Here is a 21,200-nt window from a genome sequence, read left to right on the forward strand (position 1 = left end):
ATTCAGGGCAGCGAGTGCCTGGTTCTCCACAGGCAGAGCAAAGCTGGGTTTGGGCTGGGAGAAGCTGGGGAGGGGGAGATGCGTGCGTTTGCGTTTTCTGTCCGTCACAGCGGAGCCTTGAGCAAAAGTAGCCACATTAGAGCTTGGTCCCTGTGCCTGCAGTCACGGGCGGCCGGATCCGAGTGCTCCCTGGGACTCATGCACCGCACACTTTCGGAGTTTCCCCCCTTTTAAAACTAACATCAAAGCAGAAGGTTTTGTACCACATGAGGCTTGCAGACATCAAAGGCTTGCTCATAAATTTAACCCCTCTGCAGAGAAGGTCATAACGCGCCAGCTCTTGATTGACTTGGTAACAGCTGTATTTTAGAGGGCTACTGGAAGGATGTGATTTTTCTAACACTTCAGAAATAACAGAGGTTGTGTGTCCCTCACCCCCCTCTCTGAGAGCAGCCACTGTGGAAAAAGGAGGGGGCCCATGGAAGAAAGGGTCTCTGTATTTCTGAAAAGACTGTCTGGGGAGAGGCTGGGGACCTGCACCAATTCTGGGCCTTGTGTTTGAGGTCAGCACCGAGCTAAAATCTCTGAAGTCATGGGACTGTGCATGTGCAAGGGGTAAAGCACTTTATTGGGTCAAGGTCCAACAGCTGGAACAAAAACCATGGAGAGAGGTAAGGATCGAACCCAGTCCTCTCCCTTCCTTGGGGATCCATGCTCTAGAAATGATCCTGTTCATCTGGACTCTCCTCTTCCCAGGGGAGTGCATCAGCTCAAGGGAACGCTTCCTTGCTCTTCAAACCTGTCATCCATCCTGTCCTCAGCAAAGACCATTTATAGTCAAGAGAAAGAGGAGCCGTGTTTGATTGCAGTGATGACTTGCAGAGATGGGTTGCTGATGTATTTAGACTCTGAACGATTTGCAAGTACGCTGCATCGCCAAGCATTCCCTGGGACAAATGTTTTTATAAGACCATTTTTATGATTACGGTGAGAAGCAACCATAAAAGAAGGGAAAATTTTCTAGTTCATATCCCCCCGCCCCAAAGGCAGGTTGCCAGAGCTCTTTTGATGGTTTTTCTCTCTCGTGGTTTTCTAGTGGTGTGTCAGGTCGCAGGAGCGATGTGCAGAGCGGGTGCCCATGGTTGACGCTCTGCCTGGCCTCCAAGTGTGAGAGTTCAGTGCCTGCTGTCACTGGGAGGGGAGCAGAACTGGAGGGCAGCGTGGGGTCTGTGGCGGAGCTGGGCAGGGAGGTCCTGCCTGTCCCTGCCGAATCATGTGTTGTCCAGGCTGTCAGGTGCTCCCATCTGTCCCCTGTGACTTCACCATGGACTGCAGAATTGGCCAGATGGGTGCTCGGGTGCAAGGATAAATACAGCCTCAGGGGCGTCCCCCCAGACACTTGCACTCTGGCCCCGAAGCTTCTTTCCCTGGTTGTCTTGTGTTGTTTGGGAGAAGATTAAACTGATGCTTCCTTGCAGTCCCTCTGGAGCTTGAACACGGGGTTTGCACCAGGCAGCCTTTGCTGCTCTGTGGCGGCTGGCTGTGCATCTTACCTCTCTTTTAAGATGAAGTGCTAGCCTCTTTGTCTTACTGATGTGTAAACGACCACAATGCAAGGGCAGTGCAAATGCACGCCCTCCTTCATCCCACAGTCTTTATATTTTGTTTAACTGCATGGATATAATTACGCCATTATCGTTGGTCAGGCTTTCTGGTGTAAATGTGCTCCAAGAATCCAAGAGTGAGGGGGATGGAGAGGAAGAGAGAAGCCAGAGTCAGGGAGATAAATTTAAGACTGTTCCTATGACACCTGGAGGCTGCTGGGCTGGTGTCAGTCCTGTTGGAACTGAGCAGGTAAACACTGAGCCATGGCTCGTTCTCGTAATGCTTTTATCTTCCTGTTCAGTTTGTGGGACCTTCTGTAGTGCTTCGTGCAGACGCAGACCTGGGAGACAGGCTGAGGCTGAGATATTTCCTAGCTGGAGGCAGGACACGCCGGGAAACTTCCTGCAGGGCTTGAGTCTGGCAGGTATCGGGAGACTTCCAGGGATTTGGGCTGTTCGGAGAGGCAGCCAGTGACGTGGTTGCCTCCCCAGTGTCATCTTAAACTGTCTGACCTTTCCTTCCATATATCCATACGAGTCTCTTTGTTAAGCTCTAGGGCCCTTCTTTTCTTTAGCTCCTCTTGTCTGACTCAGGTGGGCTGCTTGCACAGATGCTGCGTGACCCAGGAGGGATTTAAAAAACGCTCTCCCAAATCTAGAGGTGCAGCAGGGACAGCAGAGCCAGAGCCAAGACTCTCGTGAGTTTTGCAGTGCAGAGCCCTGGCACACGCTGTTCTCGCTGGGACTTTAGTGCTGGCATGGGAGGCAGGGAAATAAACGGGTAGATAGAAAATCTCTGCAAAGTAACTGCACAGAGATGGTGGGGGGAGGTAATAGCATTTTCTGGCTTGCACTGCCTTTGCCGCGTTCATTGCCTCAGAGGTAAATTATCAGTTTCTTCCTTAAATATTAACAGCTGCCAGGTAATGAATTCCCCCTCTCTGTTTTATAATGGCACTAAAATTGGGATTTGCCTTGGTTTTCTCTGTAATTATCCAATGAGAGCGTGTGAGCGAGAGGGAGGCATGGCAGGCTCTGCTGCAGGCAAGTGTCGTGCCTGGGGGACTGCGCCGGCGTGTGGGGCTGGGGCTGCACAAGCAGCTACATGGGGCTTATGGTTTTACGATCCTTCATTAAGTTACTTTTTCTCCTGCAGAGGGGCAGGTCTGGGAGGTAGGCTAGTATCTGTAGTTGGGGTAAAAGCCAGAATTACCTGCCAGGCTCCTTGGCAACCTGGGGAGGAGAAGCTGGTCCTGGCGAGGCGTGGTCGGGAGGGAGCAGTGTCCCCGGCAGGGTGAGGTGAGGCAGGAGCCGTCCTGGTCCTCCAGAGCGCTGGGGCTGAATGCTGTGCTTGTGCCTCTGCCGGCAAGCCCCTCCTCGCTTGGGGATGGCACCTGCATTTTGGGCAGCTCTGTGACTTGAGGTTTGGGTTTGTGAGAGACCAGCTGTCCTCAAGGAGCTGTGCGCAGACCCCTGTGCTCTGCACAACAGTCCATGTTGTGCCAGTCCAAGGCTTTTCCTTTGCATCCTCTGCCTTGCTTGTCTGGGTGGCCAGAGAGGCTTCTGCCCTGCAGAGTCCAAACATGGGAGTCCAGAGACTCTGCCTTAGATGCCTTGGGTGCAATGTAGATGGCTGCCTGGCCTGATTAGGAAGCAGCGATCATCTCTTCTACCCACAGCTTTTGCTTATGAGAAGGATATGGACACTGGCTGCTTTAACCACCCCGTGCAGCCGGGTCCCAGGGGGGTCTCTGCCCAGAGCAGTGGGCTTTTCAGCACGCAGGAGACTCAGCTGATGCTGTTTTCATTTTGGAAAAGTGACTGCTCTGCTACAGAGCCCCTCGAGGTGCAGTGAATGGTTTTGACACTTCTTAATTTAAGCCAGAAAAAGGTCAGACTGTGATCTCTGGGTCACCTGTGAATATTTGACCCTTTTGGGTGCTGAAGCAGGAGAAATGACCCCTACAAAGTGCGCTGTGCATCACAGGACAAGTGTTAACTGTTCTCTCCCTTTGTCCTGCAGATGATATGGAGGGCAAAAGCTAAGTAGAAAAGAGAACCTGCCACCACTTAAGAGGCAGATAACACCCACACGTTCTGTGGGACAGGATGACGGTATCTGTACGGGCAGCGGCTCAATCAGTATCCTTCATCTGGGGCAGCAATGAGTTGAGGATTGCTTGCTCAGGGCTGGTCCTTGCAGTGTCCTGCCCACTTTTTGCTCTGAAGAGAAGCAAGGCAGAGGTATCGCTGCCTCCGTGCCTTGGCGTCAGCCCCTAGACCTTGTCCTTGGTGAGATACTTCACTGCTTAAGGTCCCAGAGATAAAGCTGAATTCCTTATCTTCCTGTCCTCACGATATTCTTGCTACTGGTACACCCTGTTTCTGCTTCTTCCCACTAGTCCTGTCCCTTGCTTCTCCTCCTCCCAGACTGAGGTCAGGTTGTGAATCAAAGCTGTGCTGTGGAAGGGAGATAGGAGGCAGGATTTAACACAAGCCTGGGCTTGTGCATCAACTGCATGCATAAAAAAGGAACATAATGGCTCAAGGATGCTTTGCGCTGAGAAGCAGGGGAATGTATGAAGGCCCATCTGAGAACCCCATATTCCATCCATAACTGGCTAAGCATTGGAGGCCAGTTTTGGAGGTAGAAAACTGTAAGAAAGATCCTCTTACCAGAGGAACCTGCCCTAGGAAGGAGGTAAAAACTGAACTGGTTGTCCAAGGTCTCCCAGCAGGCCTGTGTTGGAGGTTACAACAGAAGGTCTGCAGACCGGCCAGTCCAGTGGGCCAGGCTGGAGCTGACTAACCAAGCTACTGAAATACATTCTTTTTCCCCTGACTCACTGTAACTGAGTTTTCAGTTATTGGCACTTTGAAGCTCCTTGCCTTGCCTTTCTCCCGGCAAATTGTCAGCCATCAAGAGACAGTAAGAGAGATGTACACTCACCATTTCCTAGAAGCTGTCACTTTAAAGAGAACAATACTAAAAAGAGCGATGAATCAAAGCCAGACCCAGAGCAATAAAACTCCAAATGTTTGACTTCTCTCAAAATCTGGAACTCTTCATTCATTTCTAGGGTCTCTGCTGTGCCTGGGGCACTTTGTACGTTCACAGTTCCGGCCTCTCGCGTTTAATAAACTACACATGCCAGAAGAGCTTAAAAAAAAATATCATAGTCCAGGTTCTCTTTGGATGTAAATCAGCATAACTCTGCTTAAATCAATGGAGCTATAATGACACCAGATGACACAGGGGCCTCCAGTGACTTGGGAGGCCCCTGACCCAAAATCCCTGACCAGGGATTTTGTTTGGTTTTCTTGCATGAGTATCTCTTGCTCAGGCAAACGCGAGCACAAGAGGCAGCGTGGCTGTGCCTGTGCTTCACTGGGGCGCCAGCAGTGCCCTCTCTCCGTGCCAGCGCCGGGGGCGGAGCTCCCAGCTGTGACTGGTGGCATCTGGGATGTAAGGGAGCACCTGATGGACCCAGCCTGTCTCTGTGCGTGGACTGAGGCTGGGAAGGGAGCGTGGTCTGGCTGAGCTTGCTGGAGACGTGCTGTCGGCTTTTCTGTTGCTTGGTGGGTTTATGTAGATCATCTTTTCTGTACCGGTAACTTGAGTTTCTCTTTATAGGAATTATACTTAAAAATGGGGAAACGCACCCTGATAATATGGGGTTTGGGTTTCATTTAGGGACAGACCTGTAGCAGTGCAGGAGCCTGTATAATCAGAGCAGTTTTGTCTGTACTTTGTCGCTGGTAACGGCTGTTACCCGCTGCAGGACAGGGCTATGGCGCTGGAGGCTCTCCCAGCAGACACAAACACAGCACGGCCTTGGGGCAAGTTTGGCTTCTGCCTGTTATTGCCCAGCTTTGGGGAGGCCAGATCACAGCCTGCGGGCAGCTTGTCCCGTGTGGTCGCTTGGGCATCCTGCCGGGAGGCCACCCCGCTGCCTTCCTTCATCACCAGCGCAGCTCCATCCCCAGCGTTCGTTTCTGGTCAGGCAGGAGAGTTCAGCCACCCAGGCGACGGGCAGTAGCCTCCTCTGGTTGCTCTTTAACCCCCCGCTTATGGATAGACGCGGTCCCATCTAATGCCAATCCTCTCTTCTGGATTTAGGATGGCCTTGGGGTGAGCGAAGGTTTTGGGTCTCTCTGAGTTGTCCTTGTGTCGGTGCTTGGACTAGGTGCAGGAAACTGGGGCTCCCTGGGAGCTGGCTGAGGGTCCTCCACAGTTGCGGGATTGAGGAGAAGGGTGTGAATCCATAAATCAAAGGAGCCTGAAATAAGGAAGGTCCAAGTGCTGTTTCTTTGAGATTTCATGATACAAAAACTCTTGTGGCAGCCCAAAGGCTCCCTCTGCCCCTGTATGAGTGTGAATGCGGCTGTCGAGGGGGTGTCAGGGTTAGGGGTGCCAGCAGGCAAATCCCAGCTGGACAGGGAGAAGACCAGGACAGGCAGAAGACCAGGAGAAGGTCTCCCTGCTCTTGGCAGTCGCTGCCCGCTGGGAAGGGCACAACCTGCATCCGGGTTAATCTGGCGATCACGAGTCTCTGCTCACACCTCACCTTCAGCCTGCGTCCACGTTTCCCATTAGCAGTGCTATTTTGAGCCTCCCAAAGCAATTAACACCAATTAATCTAAAAAAGCCTAAATAATGGTTTTTCAGAGCCCCTGGCTCCTTCCTGTGCCCCATGCGGCCCCAGAAGGCTGCAGCCCGAACCTGGCAGGGAGCTGAGCCCAGTGACGTGCTTCGTGTGCAGGGACTGCTGGGGAAGCTCCTTGGGGAGATGTGCAATTAGGGAAGGGCTCCTAATGATGCTGTGGATCCAACTTTTCCATCCTGGATTGTGGTGTCTGTGCCACAGAGAGAGTTGCAGTTCCCTGCAGTGCTTGTTAAGCTGGAGTTGAGGGGAACTGTCGGTGCAGCAGAGTAAAACCACTGAATATGCTTGGGTGCAAGAGGTGCACGTCCCCTGAGATGTGCAGAAAAGTCCCTGGAGGATTTTTTGCCTGTATCCAAAGCCATTTGCATCCTGGTATTCTCTGGGCATTGTCACATGGAGCAAATCAGCCTCCCCATCTTTGCCTTCCCCAAACGGGGCGTAGTTTCATCTTGCCCTTTCAAACAGCATGTACCAGAGCAAGAGCTGCTTTTGGCTGATAGGAGAAGCTGTTCCTGTGTTTGCATGTGATTTTTGTCTTACCTGTTTAAGCCCTTCTGAGGAGGGCTGTGTCTGACCATCGCTGAAATGGTAAACCCAGGGGTACCGGCCCCAGGATCCTCCCTGCCCCGGCAGGGCCAGGATTTCATGTTTTGTGGGGTGCCTTGCGTAACAAGGCCTTGATCTTGAGCGCGACCTTCAGGCAGTACTGGGATAGGGTAAATAATAATTAAGATTTGGGCGTTTGCTGCAGTGAAGGGTGTTTATGTGAAGGTTAGGTGTGCATTATGGGTGCAAATGTAGATGGGTGTGTGCGGCTTCCACCGACTAACTTCACCCGATCGTCACCGCCCCTGGTAAAGGTGCTGCCTCTGCTCAGCTGCTTTTTAACACAGCGCTGTGCTAAGAGCAAGTAGGTGTCTAAATAAAAGTACATTTCAAGAAAGCAGCACAATTTTGGCAATCTGGAGACAAGTAGGCTCTTTTGCAGAGCGTTTTCAAAGCAAATTGTCAGTCGGTTCCCATTTCAGATGCACCGAGCGCAGTGTATGGCGGGGAGGAGGGCATTGCTGCTGCTGGGGGAGCGTTGGATCATTTCCATCGCTGGAGAGGAGCGTGTCCTTCGCCGGCAGCGGGCTCACAGGCACCTGTCTCCTCCATCGCTCCTCGGTAGGGCTGGAAGCGGGGAGGTGTCGCGGTCCGGTGGATAGAGGAGGTGACTGGGAGTGGAGCGCTATATATTAACCTTGGCTTCTGTGCTAATTAATCAAGAATATGGGTTATACCATTTAAAGCAATGGAGTTATTTCAGTTTAGCAAATTACTGCTGCTCAGCTGAGACTCAACAGCTGAGCGGGGTCCTAGTTCCACCCCCCTCCAACTGCAAGGTAAATCCCTGCGACCAGCGTCAGCTAAAACACCCTGCTTTGCTGCTGGGGTGTGTTGCGGTGAGCACGGCCGGGTACCGCAGCTCTGTCTGAGGCTGAGCATTGGTTACGCTCCCAGAATTTACTGCTTGCTGCCGTCTGCCTGTAACCTGAATTGTTTCGAGCAAGTAGTTCAGGTTCACTACCACTTCTGGTATCTAAGGGACCTCCAAGGTTTTGATCGGCCAAATTGGGCTCTGGAGCTTCCCATCATCTCCCATGGACTGGAGAGACTGACACGGAATGACAATGCTTCTAACCTGTCTCCTTGGTTCGTAATTCAAGCTTTAGGTGCTAAACCTAGGCTTGTGTGTTTCTATTAAATGGTGGCGGGGAAAGCCAGCCTGGCCTGGTAAATGCTGGCAAAACCTATGTGGAAAAGTTGCTATATTAACTACAGGGCATTGATGTAGCTCTTTGAGGACTGTCTGAATACGCTGACTAACATATTCCCTCCCAAAAAGAAACCAGAAGTAATTTCCACACTATGGATGCACTGGTCTCTGCAGCGAGGGCTGGCTACCTGCACCTGTGATTGCAGGGTAGATGGCAGCATAGCTGGGGAAAAAGTGTAAATCCAGAATTAATAAGGTTGTTGCACAAAGTAGCCAAATCTGAGCACATTTGCATTAGCTTTCAGGCAGTCGGATCAGCGCCGCACGTAGCAAAGGTGTCAGTAACACTTCAGCCAGACACCCACACAGACACGCCACGCTCCGTCTCAAAAAAAAGCAAAAATGGTATTGTCACCTGCTACTGATCCGAAGGCGCGGATTTAAGCCACGTGTGGCAGTAGGGCATGCTCCCAACAGGTCAGCAGTTAGTGTATTAGGGAAGGAGGGAGCGTGGGTGAGTTATTTTGATTTTGTTTGAAACAATAAAACCCAAGTTATTTGAAATCTTAACAACAGAAGCAGCTTTTAGCACCGGCGTTTATAGGGATGAGTGGGCGAGTTGTTTAAAGGAAAAAAAAAATCTTTGAAAACAGTCCAAGTAAGGGTGATAATTTCATCCTACAAGGGAAGCGCTGTGTGCACGTCCCGTGTCTGTGCGGGGTGTGTATGGTCTATGCCAGGCACAGGGGCTGTGCAGCTCGCAAAACCCTCCGAAGGGCACACGGGTGCCACGGGCGCACTCGGACACGCGCTCGCATCTCCCTGATGCGAGAGTTGGAGTCTGAAGTTGCAGATCAGGGACGTCTCACTCGCTCTCCTTTGCCGCATCTTAAACCCAGATGCAGAAAGTCGCTTCTTCTTGCTGTTCCAAGCACTGACCTCTTATGCGGGGGCTCTGTTCCAAGACAAGAGGTAACGGGCACAAACCTGAACATAGGAGGTTCCATCTCAACACGAGGAGGAACTTCTTTCCTGTGAGGGTGGCAGAGCCCTGGCACAGGCTGCCCAGGGAGGTGGGGGAGTCTCCGTCTCTGGAGACATTCCAACCCCGCCTGGACGCGTTCCTGTGCCACCTGCTCTGGGTGACCCTGCTCTGGCAGGGGGTTGGACTGGATGGTCTCCAGAGGTCCCTTCCAACCCCTACCATTCTGTGATTATAGCTGTCTTCTGCATTTCACCCTCAATACCAGCTTCAGATGTCCTCTTTCATAGCTCTCCCAAGTCAACTCAGCTCTTCGCATAAGGGACAGAGTCTCTGTTCCAGTTTATTCCCTTCTTCTCCCTTCCCACCGAAGTATTCCTTTGGCTCAGCCCTGCAGCAGTGACACAGCAGGGTGCCCCTTGCCTTTCCTTGCCCCTTCTTTCCCTCCTCGGTTGCTGTAGCACTTTTAAAAATTAAATCACAAACTAAATTGAAGTTTAGTACGTGAGCTCCCCAGGCAGCAGCTTAGTTTGAGGCCAATTCCCAATGGTCTCTTACCTTCCATAGCCGGTGGCACCAGAATGAAATAGATGCAGAGTAATTGCCTTTTGCCCGCGCTGTCCTGATACTGGGATTATGCAAGGTCCTGAGTGACGGAGAGTTGGCTTTTCCTGGCACACGGCAGATGGGGCTGCCCCACAGGACAGATCCTGGCCAGCATCGCTGCTGCTCCGGGGTTGTCCATCTTTCATGCCTGCAGCATCCCCACCGCGGCAGTTCTGCCCGTGCCTCATCAGCACAGGGGGTTTTATCACTTGTTGCTCCAGTGCTTGTGTTTGCACAGCCTGGCCCCCTCCCCTGTCAGCCTCCTGGGCACCCATGGATTCACGGTTCACGGCTGCCCCAGCCCTGCTGCTCTCCTTCTGGAGATGCTTTATGCGTCCCCGATGCCTTGCCCTTGGGCCCAGGATCGTTGCCAAGCCCCCTGAGGCTTCACAGCCCCACTTGGGCACAGGACGGGGCTGGGACCCGATGTGCCCCGTGCACAGCCTGGCAGTGGCCAGGTACCGAGCCAGGAGTCCTGATCTCAGACCCCACATAGTTCCCACGTTTCCAATTACTGTGTGACTCCTGGAAATAAATTTACTGCTATGGAGAGGCACAGGCAGTCCCCAAAAGCTGCATTTGTTCAGGGTAAAGAAATTTCCTACTTCTGCAATGAAAAATGAGAATAAAGTGTAAGACAGTGTGGACAGGGAGCCAAAGGTGCCGATGGGACTCTCTCTCCTTTTTGCCATTGCCCTGTGCCAAAGCAGCCTTTGGCAAGCTGCTTTTCTTTCCAGTGACCCATTTCACGGTCAGAATTTCCCATTTCACATTCACATTTCACAAACGGGAGGTCAGAACAGCTCTTTGGCTGTTGTGTAGCATTTCTATCTTTCCATGTTTAGAACCTTGTTGCAATTAGAAATTTCCCTCTGTTAAACAGTGGTACGTTTAAATTAAGAGATGTTTATGGCTGAGCATCTTTGGCTCTTGCAATAGGACAAAAAAAAAATATCACTTATCTAATAATATGAGGAGCAGGAGGACTATCAGGAGCTAAAAATGGTCCTTCAATATTTTGGTGCTTTAAATCTGAGTGATCGTATTGTGTCTGTATGTGCACAGCGCATTTACCGTCGTGGTGCGTGTGCCTGTAGAGCTGAGTGTGTTTGCAGATGTAGTTTAGGAAAATTGATCCCAATCTATTTTTAAGGTAAAGTGTGTGTGGTGGGTAGGAGGTGAGGAGGTGGAAGGAAAGCTAAATATTCACATAGCTCCGCTGTGTGTTTAAGAGCATCATCTAATAACGCTGGGATCGTGGCAGCGAGGTGAGGCAGAGAGGAGCTTCGCTGGAGCCCACCCCCCGGTGCGAGGGCACAGGAGTGACTCCGGGAGGAGCGTGGCGAGCAGGGCTGTCGCTTTAAGCTGCATCTCGCACCCAGCGGGTCATTGGTGCTGGCGACGTTCTTCACATGGCTGCGCGCTCCGCATAAATCTCTGCTCCGGCAGCCGGAGCGGAGCTGGGGAGAGCTCTCCCTGGCTGCTAGCGGCAGCTAACGAGCATCAAAGCGGCAGCCCCGCATCGCCCGGCTCTGCCCTGCGAGGTGAGGACCTTCCTGCCCGTGGACATGTAAAAGCTGGAGCCTGGGGAAGAGCTGGCTGCTGGGGTCAGTAAGTAAAACTCGGGTTTTGTTTTTGTTTCCCTTCTATCCTCTGAAATGAGAGGCCAGATCGGGAGTAAGAGAAGGGAGGTAGATACAGAGAAACAGGAGAGAGATTTACTCGGGCCAGGGCTTGGATACTGCCTGTGTAGGTGTGGTTTTTTTAAAGTTTTCAGGTAGCCTCCGTTTGAACTTTTTAGTACTAATATTTTTGCAAATTTATGGGAAATAGATTCAAGCAATGCACAGGCTGCTCGGGTGTCTGCCGATGTCTTGCAGCAGAGCGTGGCAAGTGCGGTTGGTGGTTCTCCATACCCATACGTCAGTACTCACTGGGGGAGGACGGGGTGTCTGCCGGCCAGCCCGGCCGGTCGGGAGGGAGCGTGGCAGCAGTGCGCAAGGATTGGCATTGAAAGGGAAGTGCTGTCCTCAGCAAAGACTGGACAAGTTCAACAGCTTTTCTGACTCTGAAGATGATGGTCTCGTCAAGGAGTGGAGAATCCAGCCAGCACCGAGCCGTTGGCGGCCGGCGACTGGGAGAGCCCTGAGTTCAGGGATGATGCTCCAGACATTTCACCTCTCGGTAGAACAGACCGAGGCTTTTGGCCAGGGGTTTCCTTCCACTCCTCTCCTCCAGCCTCCACTCACCTTCTGGGAGGTTCTTTCCAAACCTCCCCTCCGGTGCCTTTCACCAGGTGAAGCAATGAGGCAGGGGGGTCAGGTCAGTGCGTGATGCACCCGCAAGGTGAGAGGGTTTGGGGTCGTGGCCGTGCCAGCGGTGCTGGCCTCCGTGACGGTTTCCTCCGAGACAAGGTGTTGTGGTGATGCAGGGATAAAGCAAAGCCGCGTGCGGGGGACTGGCAGGCAGCGGGGCAGCGCAGGATAAAGTGCTCCCAGCACTGGCAGTCACCAGCACCACCCCAGCCCCGCTCCTGCCTGGTGATTTTGGAGTCAACTGCCTTGAAAAAAGTAGGTGAGCAGTTGTGATGCATCTGGTTTATAGAGGGAGAGACAGATAAGGTATGGCACGCGGGCATAGATGTGTTGGGATGAATATCTGCCAGGCCCTGGGCAGATAACTCCCTGCTAAAACAAGGGGTGCAATTTTTCCAAGAACTGTTTGCAGTCAAGAGCTTGTCCCTGGGGACAGATTGCTGGGTCCTGTCCCAGCTCTGCCACTGCGTCACTGCAGGCCACGGTCAAGTCACTTCACCTCCAGGTTGTCGTCTTACCTAAATAACGTGAGAAGGAGGGATTGGCGGTGGACACATAAATGCCAAGGCAGTGCTCTCTGAGAGGATGCTGTGGGAGTAACGGTGAAAACTGCTGTGTTATCCCTGAACCTACTCCTGAGCTGGATCCACTGTGCCAGACCCGCTGGGGTCCATCAGCCGCTGGGCAGCAGGTTCTGCCCACAGGTAGGGCAGCGCCAGCCCCCTCGCAGGGCTGGGTGAAGCCGGAGCGAGCAGTCCTCGAGTGTGACGAGCCCTTGCTGCATTGAGGCAGGTCTGCGGGATGTTGAGCCTGGAGGAGAGGAGGGGGACCAAAGAGGAGAGGAACAAAAAGAGGAGCTGATCTGACAGAGGAACAAGGTTTGGCCCTTTGGGTAGCTCGTGAGAGCATCTGCAGTTTGGTCTGCTGGGCAGCGCTCCCTTCGAAGGGGATTGCTCACGCATGCATGGTACAGCAGGTGCTTTCAGTACGTGGCAGTGGCAGGAATCGCTGGGGGACGTGCCATGGCTCTGCCAGCACAGAGATCGTCTGCCGTGGTCCTTGGGGGCCTCTGGAGCCCTGTCCCTGAGCAACCTGGGAGCGTGTTGTCGTGCAGCCACGATCGGGCAGGCTTTTGGCGGGGCTCAGCAGCAGGTGCAGGGAGAGCTGCATCCCGCTCTGGCTGACGCTGCTCCCCGGGGAGCCCTCCAGCTCTGCCCGCGCTGACTTTAAACCTGTGGGGGCAGCAGGAAGCTGTGGGAGAAACCACCGTCACCAGAGCCTTTGGGTTGAGGGTATTTCCAACAGCAGGCGCTGGTGTGCGGTGGGAGAGCACAGCCGGGGCTGGCGGTGGGTATGGGCTGCTCGGGTGCGAAACGGGACTGGGGACAGGGTGCTGCCCGGGAGCTGGAGCAGCGTCATGGAGCAGAAAGCCCAAGCCACGGTGCCGATGGCATTGCCCTGCTCCAAACAAAGACTTAACTGCTTCTGGCCTGGGATGTGAGTGTGGGGCTGGGCATGAGGACCCCCCCTTCTCTGCCTGCCAAGGAGTGCCGTGTCCTGCTCCACAGGGCCCTCAGAGACCTCAGGCATGGGAACACCATGTGAAACTAGCACAGAAATAATTAAAATGTCCTCTGCCGATCCCAAGATGGGGCTCGGGAACATGTCAGAGAAGGGCTCTTCTCCGCAGAGCCCCCGGTGGGCAGCAGCATCCAAGGGTGGAAACCCCGCGGGGTATTTGTGGGCTGTGGCTTCGGGTGTTGGGAGCTGGAAAGTGATTTAGTTCTCGCAATTAAGTCCTTCTACATTTGTTTAATGGCTTTCCTGCGTCCGAGTGAAAATGGCCAAGGGGGTGTAGGCCCAGGAGTCTGTTCTGACTTTGTTTTGCTTTGACGGGGATGGCTTCAGCCTTGGCCTCGCCTGCGTGCCCCGAGCAGCCAGTCCGAGGGATTTCTCCATGAGATGCTGGTCTGGGCCCTGCGTGGGGCGCAGAGCTGGGCAGCCCAGGACCTCCTCGGCCAGAGGCTGTGAAAGGTTTTATTTAGCATGAGTGAGAGTTTATCAGAGAGGAAATAAGGATGCATTTGTGCTCCGCAGGGCAGCGACCTGCAGCCTGGGAGAGGCAGGGGCTTGGGGCAGCCCCAGCACCAGGGACCTCGGTCCTGGCCAAGCTGAGGGGGTCCCTGGGGGGACATCGCTGCAGGGGGAGGGAGAGCGGCAGCAGGCACCCCGTCTCCCCCCGCAGCTGCTCTTTGCTGCCTTTCCAACACCTCAGCTGTGCTTTACGCATCCCGGATCCAACCTGGCAGGTTAAACAGCCTGCTCATCCACCAGCAAATAAATGTCTGTGGAAGTCTGGATGCTTCCCAGCGAGGGAGACCTGTCTCAGGTGAGCGGCTCGCGCTCCCGGCCTGTCCTTAGCCAGGTTGCTCAGCTGGCAGTGTCTGGGGGGAAATACCACTCACAGAGAATGGGAACAAGGCTCTGACCCCTGCCATGTACGGGACCTCTGCCCGCCTGAGACAGCGGCCATCCCTGTCCTGCCGAGGTCAGGGAGCAGGAGCAGAGGCTCCTTGCTTGTCCTTGTCCCTGTGTGGGGAGAGGCGCGTGTGTCTCTGTGCCCGTGCCGAGGGGCAGCGTGTTTGCAGCCAAAGCTGCCCGGGGGTGATCTCTGCAGTACCAGCAGCCCCCAGGCTGTGGGTGCCAGCCCCGGGTCCCTCTGCCCAGGGCAAATGGGGTGGATTTGCCCACGATGGGGACTGTCTGACCAGGGGAAAACAACAGTTGGCAGAATTTGGGCAGTTACGGTGCTAGAGGCAGAGGATGTGGGACGAGGCCAGGCAGGGACCCCAGCCGTGGGGTGAGAAGTGGTCTCGGGGCTGGAAACCAAAGCTGCTGCCCAGGAACCATTTAGGGCTCTGGGTCTTGGGCCGGTGGTGACCGGTTGTTGTGTGTCTGTGCTATCGCAGGACTGTCGCTCAGCCCCGTTAGGGGATGCCCTGGCTCTCAGGAAGCCTCCTGACCATCCTGGATGTGCCAAGCCCTGGGCAAGCACAGCTTGGCAGCAGATGGTGGGCCCCAGGGTGTGATTGCACATCCATCTGCCCTCATAGCTCCATCCTTGGGGCCAGGAGCAGACTGTGAGTGGGGGGAGCCGAGCGCTCCGCACCTTGTCGTATTTGGGCATTTTAATTAGAGAGGTGCAGACCTGGGGCACGGTTTGGCCGGGGCAGCGCTGGAGGGAGCCTGGCGTCAGCGGGCCCTGCGGCACCCACGTCCCAGCCTGGCAAAGCACGTGCTAGCCCGAACGCTGGCCCACAGGCACCGGCCGCCTGCCCCTCTGGGTGTGCCGCTGTACCGGGAGGTAGCCAGGCATGCAGCCAGCCCTGTCCCGCACTTCGCATGCACTGGCTGCTCTTCGTACTGATTCGGAGCATCCTTTTCTCTCCCAGGCACGTTTTGAGCAGAGATCCTGATGCGGAGAATTGCAGGTTCCCTGGCAGGATGCGCCCCGGGGGGAATCTGGTCTCTGCTGGGGGGAAGCCCTGAGCTGGGGGCTCTGGCCAACGCGCTGCCCGGCTGCTCCCTGCAATTCAAAACTTCTCCTGCGGACCTGTGACTGCTCTGATTTACTCCGTGTGGTTGCGGGGAAGCTAGAGGGAGGTTTGGTGTGAATGAGCCGGCTTCCTCCTCTAGCCTGAAATTTGGGTCACGCAAGCTGACATAGCAGAGCTGTGAGAGATGTAGTTCATCCTCGGTTCCAGCCCAAGCAAGCCTTGATTTCCAAGGTGCAACTGTTGATGGTTCAGAGGGTCCATCTGAGCCGCTGTTTCATTAGCGGGTCGGCACGTGGAAAGAGGTGAGAGGGGTTTTTCCCCTCCCCGATCAGCTCCCACATTGCTAATGTTCCTCTCTGGCCTGCTGCTAATTTTGACGCTGCCCTAAATAGAAGCTGAGTGCATCTCATCTGCTTCGCTTAGCATACGGGAAAATTGTTTCCCTTCAGTCACTGAATCCAACTTGTGGCTTTAACCCTGTCAGCACAAGGCTCTCCCCAGCCCAGAACTCCCTTGAAGTGCTTTGGGTGCCTCTGTCCCGGCGAAGAGCTCTCTGCTGGGAATGGCACCATGCGTGGTAGGAGAGGGAGGGCTCGCAGTCCGCCCAGGATGGCCAGTGGCAGAGCTGGGAGAGGGGCTTTGCTTCATGCACAGCCAAGGAGAGATCCCTTTCTCCGCTGAGAGGCCTGGCGCTCCGGGCCGGCTCTCCCCGCGCTCTCTCCGGCCGGGTGTGCGGCTCCCCAGGAGGGACCCAGTGCCCCTTCCTGGACTGGCCTTCCCCAAACCCTTGCTGGAAAATAGCTCAGCACAGGCAGACCCAGTTGTAGGAGTTTTTGGTTGGTTTCTGTTGTGGTATTTTTTCCAGCATCTGGTGGGACCAGCTCAGCGCGCCGGCTTCCTGCGTCTGGCAGATGCCCCTCTTATCGCTGTCTAATTTTATATCCCGCTCCGAGTGGCTCCTCGGGAAGATTGGCTGTTCCTACCGTGCTGGTTGCTCCAGAGCAGGACACGCAGCCCCTCTCTGCGCTGGAACTGGACACAGCACAGCGCTTTTGAAAGGCTTCCTCAGACGCAAACCCTTCTGCAGCACGACATAAATATATCACTGTCTAGTGCAAGGTGCTTATTTGGGGCGCTCATGCAAGAACCGTTTCCCTGAAAAACTATAATTTTGTGGCATTTGCAGCTCGGTGACTGTTACGAGCAGTGATGTGCTGAGGATCCAGGAGCACCAAAAGGAAGCAGCATTGGGAGTGCAGGGGGCAGTGGCCCGCAAAGGTTAAAATTAGCTGGTTCTAAAGGACAGCTGAATGCTGGCGTGCCTGAGTCGAGCTTCAGCCAGGGTCTCCGTACGGTTCCCCTTTGTCCCTTGCACTCCTGACCACGGTCCCTCTCTGAACCCACCCCTTTGCCAGCCCAAAGCTCCTCTTCCCCGCGGAGCTGTGCCAGGGTGAATGCTGTCCCCTTTCCTCCCCTCTTTCCTCTTCTGCCTCCAGTTTGTTCTGGGCGCTCAAGACACTGCAGCAACGGAGGCTGCTCTGCCTGGGGCTCGTCCGCTCGCTGGTAGGAGCCTGGCTTTGGTTTGGGCTGCAGAAGTGCCCAGAGCCTCTGGGGACGGCCACAGCTCTCCATGGATGCCCCGTTCCGCAGAGCAGCTCTTCACCCCGCTCCCACGCAGGGGTCCCAGAGGGAGAGGGGACCTTCAGGATGCTCTGCCTGTGGCCCTCTCTGAGAGGGTGGCGGTAGATTGTCCTCACCGAAGGGCGGCAAGGGAAAAAGGGAGAGGTTATTTCAGAGCCAGGAGGACAGAGGGACCAAGTAGCAGTGACCCCTGGCAGGCTGCGGAGCTTGGCAAGCTGTGAGCACAGCCAGGAGCCGGCCTCCGAACAGACCGGGAGACGCATTGCCGAGGCCACGCCAGAGCTATTTGGGGTGTTCTGACTCTCTTCTGTATTTCACTGTCTTTCCAGAAAATCAACCGGACCCCTTCGGATGAGGAATGCTTCTTTGACCTGCTGAGCAAGTTCCAGAGCAACCGGATGGATGATCAGCGCTGCCCCTTGGAAGAATGCCCATCGGAGGCTGCAGAGGCAGCTGCCACGCCGGTCCCTGCCTTGGAAGAACGGATATGTAAGCACCGACGCGTTTATAAGTCAGTGTTACTATGGGAGTGATGCTGCTCCCGTGGTGTGGCCAGCTGTCATGCTTTTACTGGGAACCTTGTGATGTTTTCCCCAAGCCTCAGTTCTCTGAATTCAGCAGTTCTTTGGCAATCTCTGTCATTATTTAAGAAAGGAAGAAACATTCTTATGTTAATGGTTGCTGAGGGAAAGGCTGGAGAATGTGAACTGAGGCTTAGAGAGTAAATTAGCAAGAGAAATGCAAAATATACTTGGATTTTTTCAGTATGGATCTTTAGAAGGTCTTGGTTTCTGAACAGTGAGGTTGGCACGAGGAGTTCTGTCTCTGGCAGCATCTCCAGGAGGAAGATGCTGATGGTTGTTACTGAGGGAGCCTTGTGAGAGCCTGGAGAGCGGGGGCACGCGGAGGCCTGGGGTGGGTTTCACAGGCAAGTTGAAGTATTGACAGTTTTTCTCATAGCATTGCCGTGGAGGAAAAACTTCTGGATCTTGTACAGTTGTTGGATGCTGTGGCGATAGGTGATGTGGAAAAGCAGAGAAGCCAGAAGGATGGATAAACACTAGGAAGGTCCAGCAGGCTGACAGCTCACCCGTAGGAGGAACAGGGATAAATCGAGGAAGCTGTCTGACAAATAGACGGGACAGGAAAGGCAGGTCAGGTCTGTGTTTATACTACAGTTTCATGTCTTTTTTTATGATACAACGTTGAGGTCCTTTGTTTAAACCAAGCTGGAGAGAAGCACTAAAATGTGCAGGTCACACTTTCACACTTAAGCACCATCACAAAGGGCTCCAAACACTTCATTTGAACGGATGGGTTTGTTTATCGCTTTCCAAATGAATGAAGTACAAACAGGAGGGGAGGAGACCGCTGACGTCCCTCCGAGTGCGGCAAGAGCTGCAGCACAAGACTGCTCGGAGAAGTAGGTGCCAGGAGCAGGGGATGAAGTGGCAGCGAGAGCAAAGCTGCACGGAGAAGGTCAGGCTGTGGCAGGAAGGCAGGTTGGCTGTGACACGAGCAGGTTTTTATCTTCTAAAAATAGGGTGGAAATGAGCATCACTTTTTCAAGATACACGTTTCTGATACAGAAGTGCATTTGGCTGTAACAACTGTGTAATTTAGGAGACTGGGTTTAAAATACGAAGCTTTATAAAGAATGTACAAGTAGGCACACGTTCTGTTCAGCTCTCGTTTGGTCTCTGAGCCTTTCAGACATGTTATTTTCAAGGTTTCGTTGTGAGCTGAAGTGGAAGAAACTCGTCTTTGTGTCAGTGCTGAGATTTTTGTGGAGTTGCAGAAACGCATGAGCTGGGGCTCTAAAAAGAGCACGTCGTGTTGGGAGCCTCGGGGCACAGTAACACCAACTGGGCCGGATTTCTTACGGTTTTCTTTTGCTTGTCCCTGTCCCAAGCGCAGTGTCTGTTGTTTGGGAGCGTTTCACTGCCCGGCAGCTGCCAGGAGCCAAGAGGCTCTTTCCATTGAGCGCTGCCCGAGAGGCGTTTCCAGGGCTGGGGGGTGACTCGCTCGCTTTGCCGAGGTCCCGGCATTGCTCGTGTGCTGTGTCTGACAATCCTCCCTTTGTCCCGTGCCAGCCAACGCGGTGCCACCCGGAGCAGGCGTGCCAAGGCTGGGGACACCGCCTGTGCACAGCTGTGCTCTGGCTGTACAGGGCCCAAGGGCTCCTCCAGTGCTCCCCCGTGGCTAGAAAGCACCAGGCATGTTGGGTGTCTGGGCAGGATACTCCCCCCAAGGGTTTACAGAGTGTAGATGGTATGTATAGGTTAGCATAGATTATATGTATAGGTTCTGGAGCGGGACCCCCTGCTGCCAGTTCGTGCCAGCTCTCTCCCGGCAGAGTGAGCCCGGGCTGGCTCCGCTCCGCGGGATGAGAAGAACCAGAGCCCACGAGTGTTTTTGCCGCGCGTGCTGTGACGCAGGTCCTGCAGCTCCTGACGGCCGGAGCGTCTGCAGGGCTCTCCCCGGCAGTGCCTCTGCTTGAGCTGGCCCAAAGAGGCCGGGCTTTTGCGGGGCTGGGGAAGGGTGTGCCACCAGGTGTGTGGCGCTGCCAGGCTGATTTCCTGCCTGTAATTATACCCGGCCCTTGGGACCGTGCAGGGTGCCCGTCACCGAGCCAAACACGTGCTCAGGAACTCTGTGCTCACCTGCAATCACCGGTGTGTGCCCAGCGCCGTGCCCTGAGCACGGTGCGGGTTGGCCCTTGTGCAGTGGCACCTCTTGGCTCAAGGTGGAAACCAGAGTGGAAGCAGCAGTGGAAGCTGCCTGTAGTTGTGCTGGAAACAACAGGGATCACTCACAGGCAGCGATTAATGTCGGGGAAGTGGATCTTCTGGGCCGAGGCGGCAGCTTTGGTGTCCTCCAGGAGCTGACTGAAGCGCAGTGAATAGCAGGGACCCCTCGTGGGAGCTCCAGCAGCAGGAGATGAGTACGTGAGGCTCTTTACCCTGCCAAGGCACCTCCTTTCCCCCTTTGCTGCCTGACAGGTTTGTGCAGGCTGGTTGCGGGAGGCGAGCTCGGGAGTGTACTGTACCGCGCTGTTTTCACAGCCCAGCCCCATAAATTGGATGTGTTCGTTTGAGAAGTTTTTGGCCAGGGAGCGTGCTGGAGGCAGCGGGGACAGCCCTTGGGGGACACCTGGACATGGAAACCGCAGCTCTGCTGAACCGGAGCTTTTCTGCTTCCCCTAGGGAAGGCAGCGCAGAGGGTCCCGCTAAAGGCTGCTGGGCTGGGAGCTGCGTGCAGGCAGGCTCCTCGCAGCCGGCCCTGCTCGCCCTTCGTGCAGGGCAGCTCCAGGGATGCAGCCCAAGGCCTTTTTGGGAGGCGGGTACCAAGGGCTGTGCGATAGCACCGGCCTTCAGAAAAGGGAGCGAGTGGTTGCGAGATGGGGCAGTGGGTTTTGCTCCCCGTAACACTTGTTGGTTTCACGTTGTTCCTGCTCCCCCGTGCAGGGTGGCAGGAGATGCTGTCAGTCACATAAGAAGGCAGCATCCTACCTCAGCCCCTGTCCCTCAGGGGACTGTGTAAGGCTCGGCTGCAGCCCGGGTGGTTGAACAGCAGTTTGGTGACGAGGATTTGGGTTTTCTGCACACAGCGGAGCTGCAGCTCAGGCATGAGCAGGCAGAGCTGTGACCCTGGCGTGTGCCCCTCTCCCCACTCGCAGCACAGTCCTCCCTAATGGCGTCTCCGCAGACGGAGGAGTTCTTCGATCTCATCGCCAGCTCCCAGAGCAGACGGCTGGATGACCAGCGGGCCAACGTGGGCAACCTGCCAGGCCTCCGGATAACACACAACAACCTGGGGCACCTGCGTGTGGAGGGGGACGCCCAGGAGCCCGGGGATGAGTTCTTCAACATGCTCATGAAGTGTCAGGTACCGGAGTGGGGCTGGGTGGGCTGCTGAGCTGGAGGGGGGACTGTGCTGTGTGGGGGATAGTTTCTCCCCAACAGGCAAATGCCGTCTCCTCATCCCACCTGCCCTGCTGGGAGGGGCTGTGGCCAGCAGCCACCCCCCCGCAGCCCTGGGCACCCAGGCAGGTACTTGCCTTTGCCTC

General features: G+C 54.8%; 1 protein-coding gene across 6 annotated transcripts in view; it reads left to right on the top strand.

The window, feature by feature from the left end:
- GPSM1 (G protein signaling modulator 1) overlaps positions 1-21,200 on the top strand; it is an 81,906-nt gene that overhangs the window by 58,231 nt on the left and 2,475 nt on the right. For 4 of the 6 annotated variants that reach the window (XM_074608894.1, XM_074608890.1, XM_074608892.1 and 1 more), the window contains 2 exons: positions 17,461-17,620; positions 20,811-21,019. In XM_074608894.1, the coding sequence (XP_074464995.1) occupies positions 17,461-17,620; positions 20,811-21,019 (369 nt within the window). Of the gene's footprint in view, positions 1-10,834; positions 11,230-17,460; positions 17,621-20,810; positions 21,020-21,200 lie in introns of those variants that run through there. The other 2 variants (XM_074608895.1, XM_074608896.1) reach the window with 2 other exon arrangements.

This window comes from Larus michahellis, chromosome 15 (genome assembly GCF_964199755.1).
Source record: "Larus michahellis chromosome 15, bLarMic1.1, whole genome shotgun sequence".
Lineage (NCBI taxonomy): Eukaryota > Metazoa > Chordata > Aves > Charadriiformes > Laridae > Larus > Larus michahellis.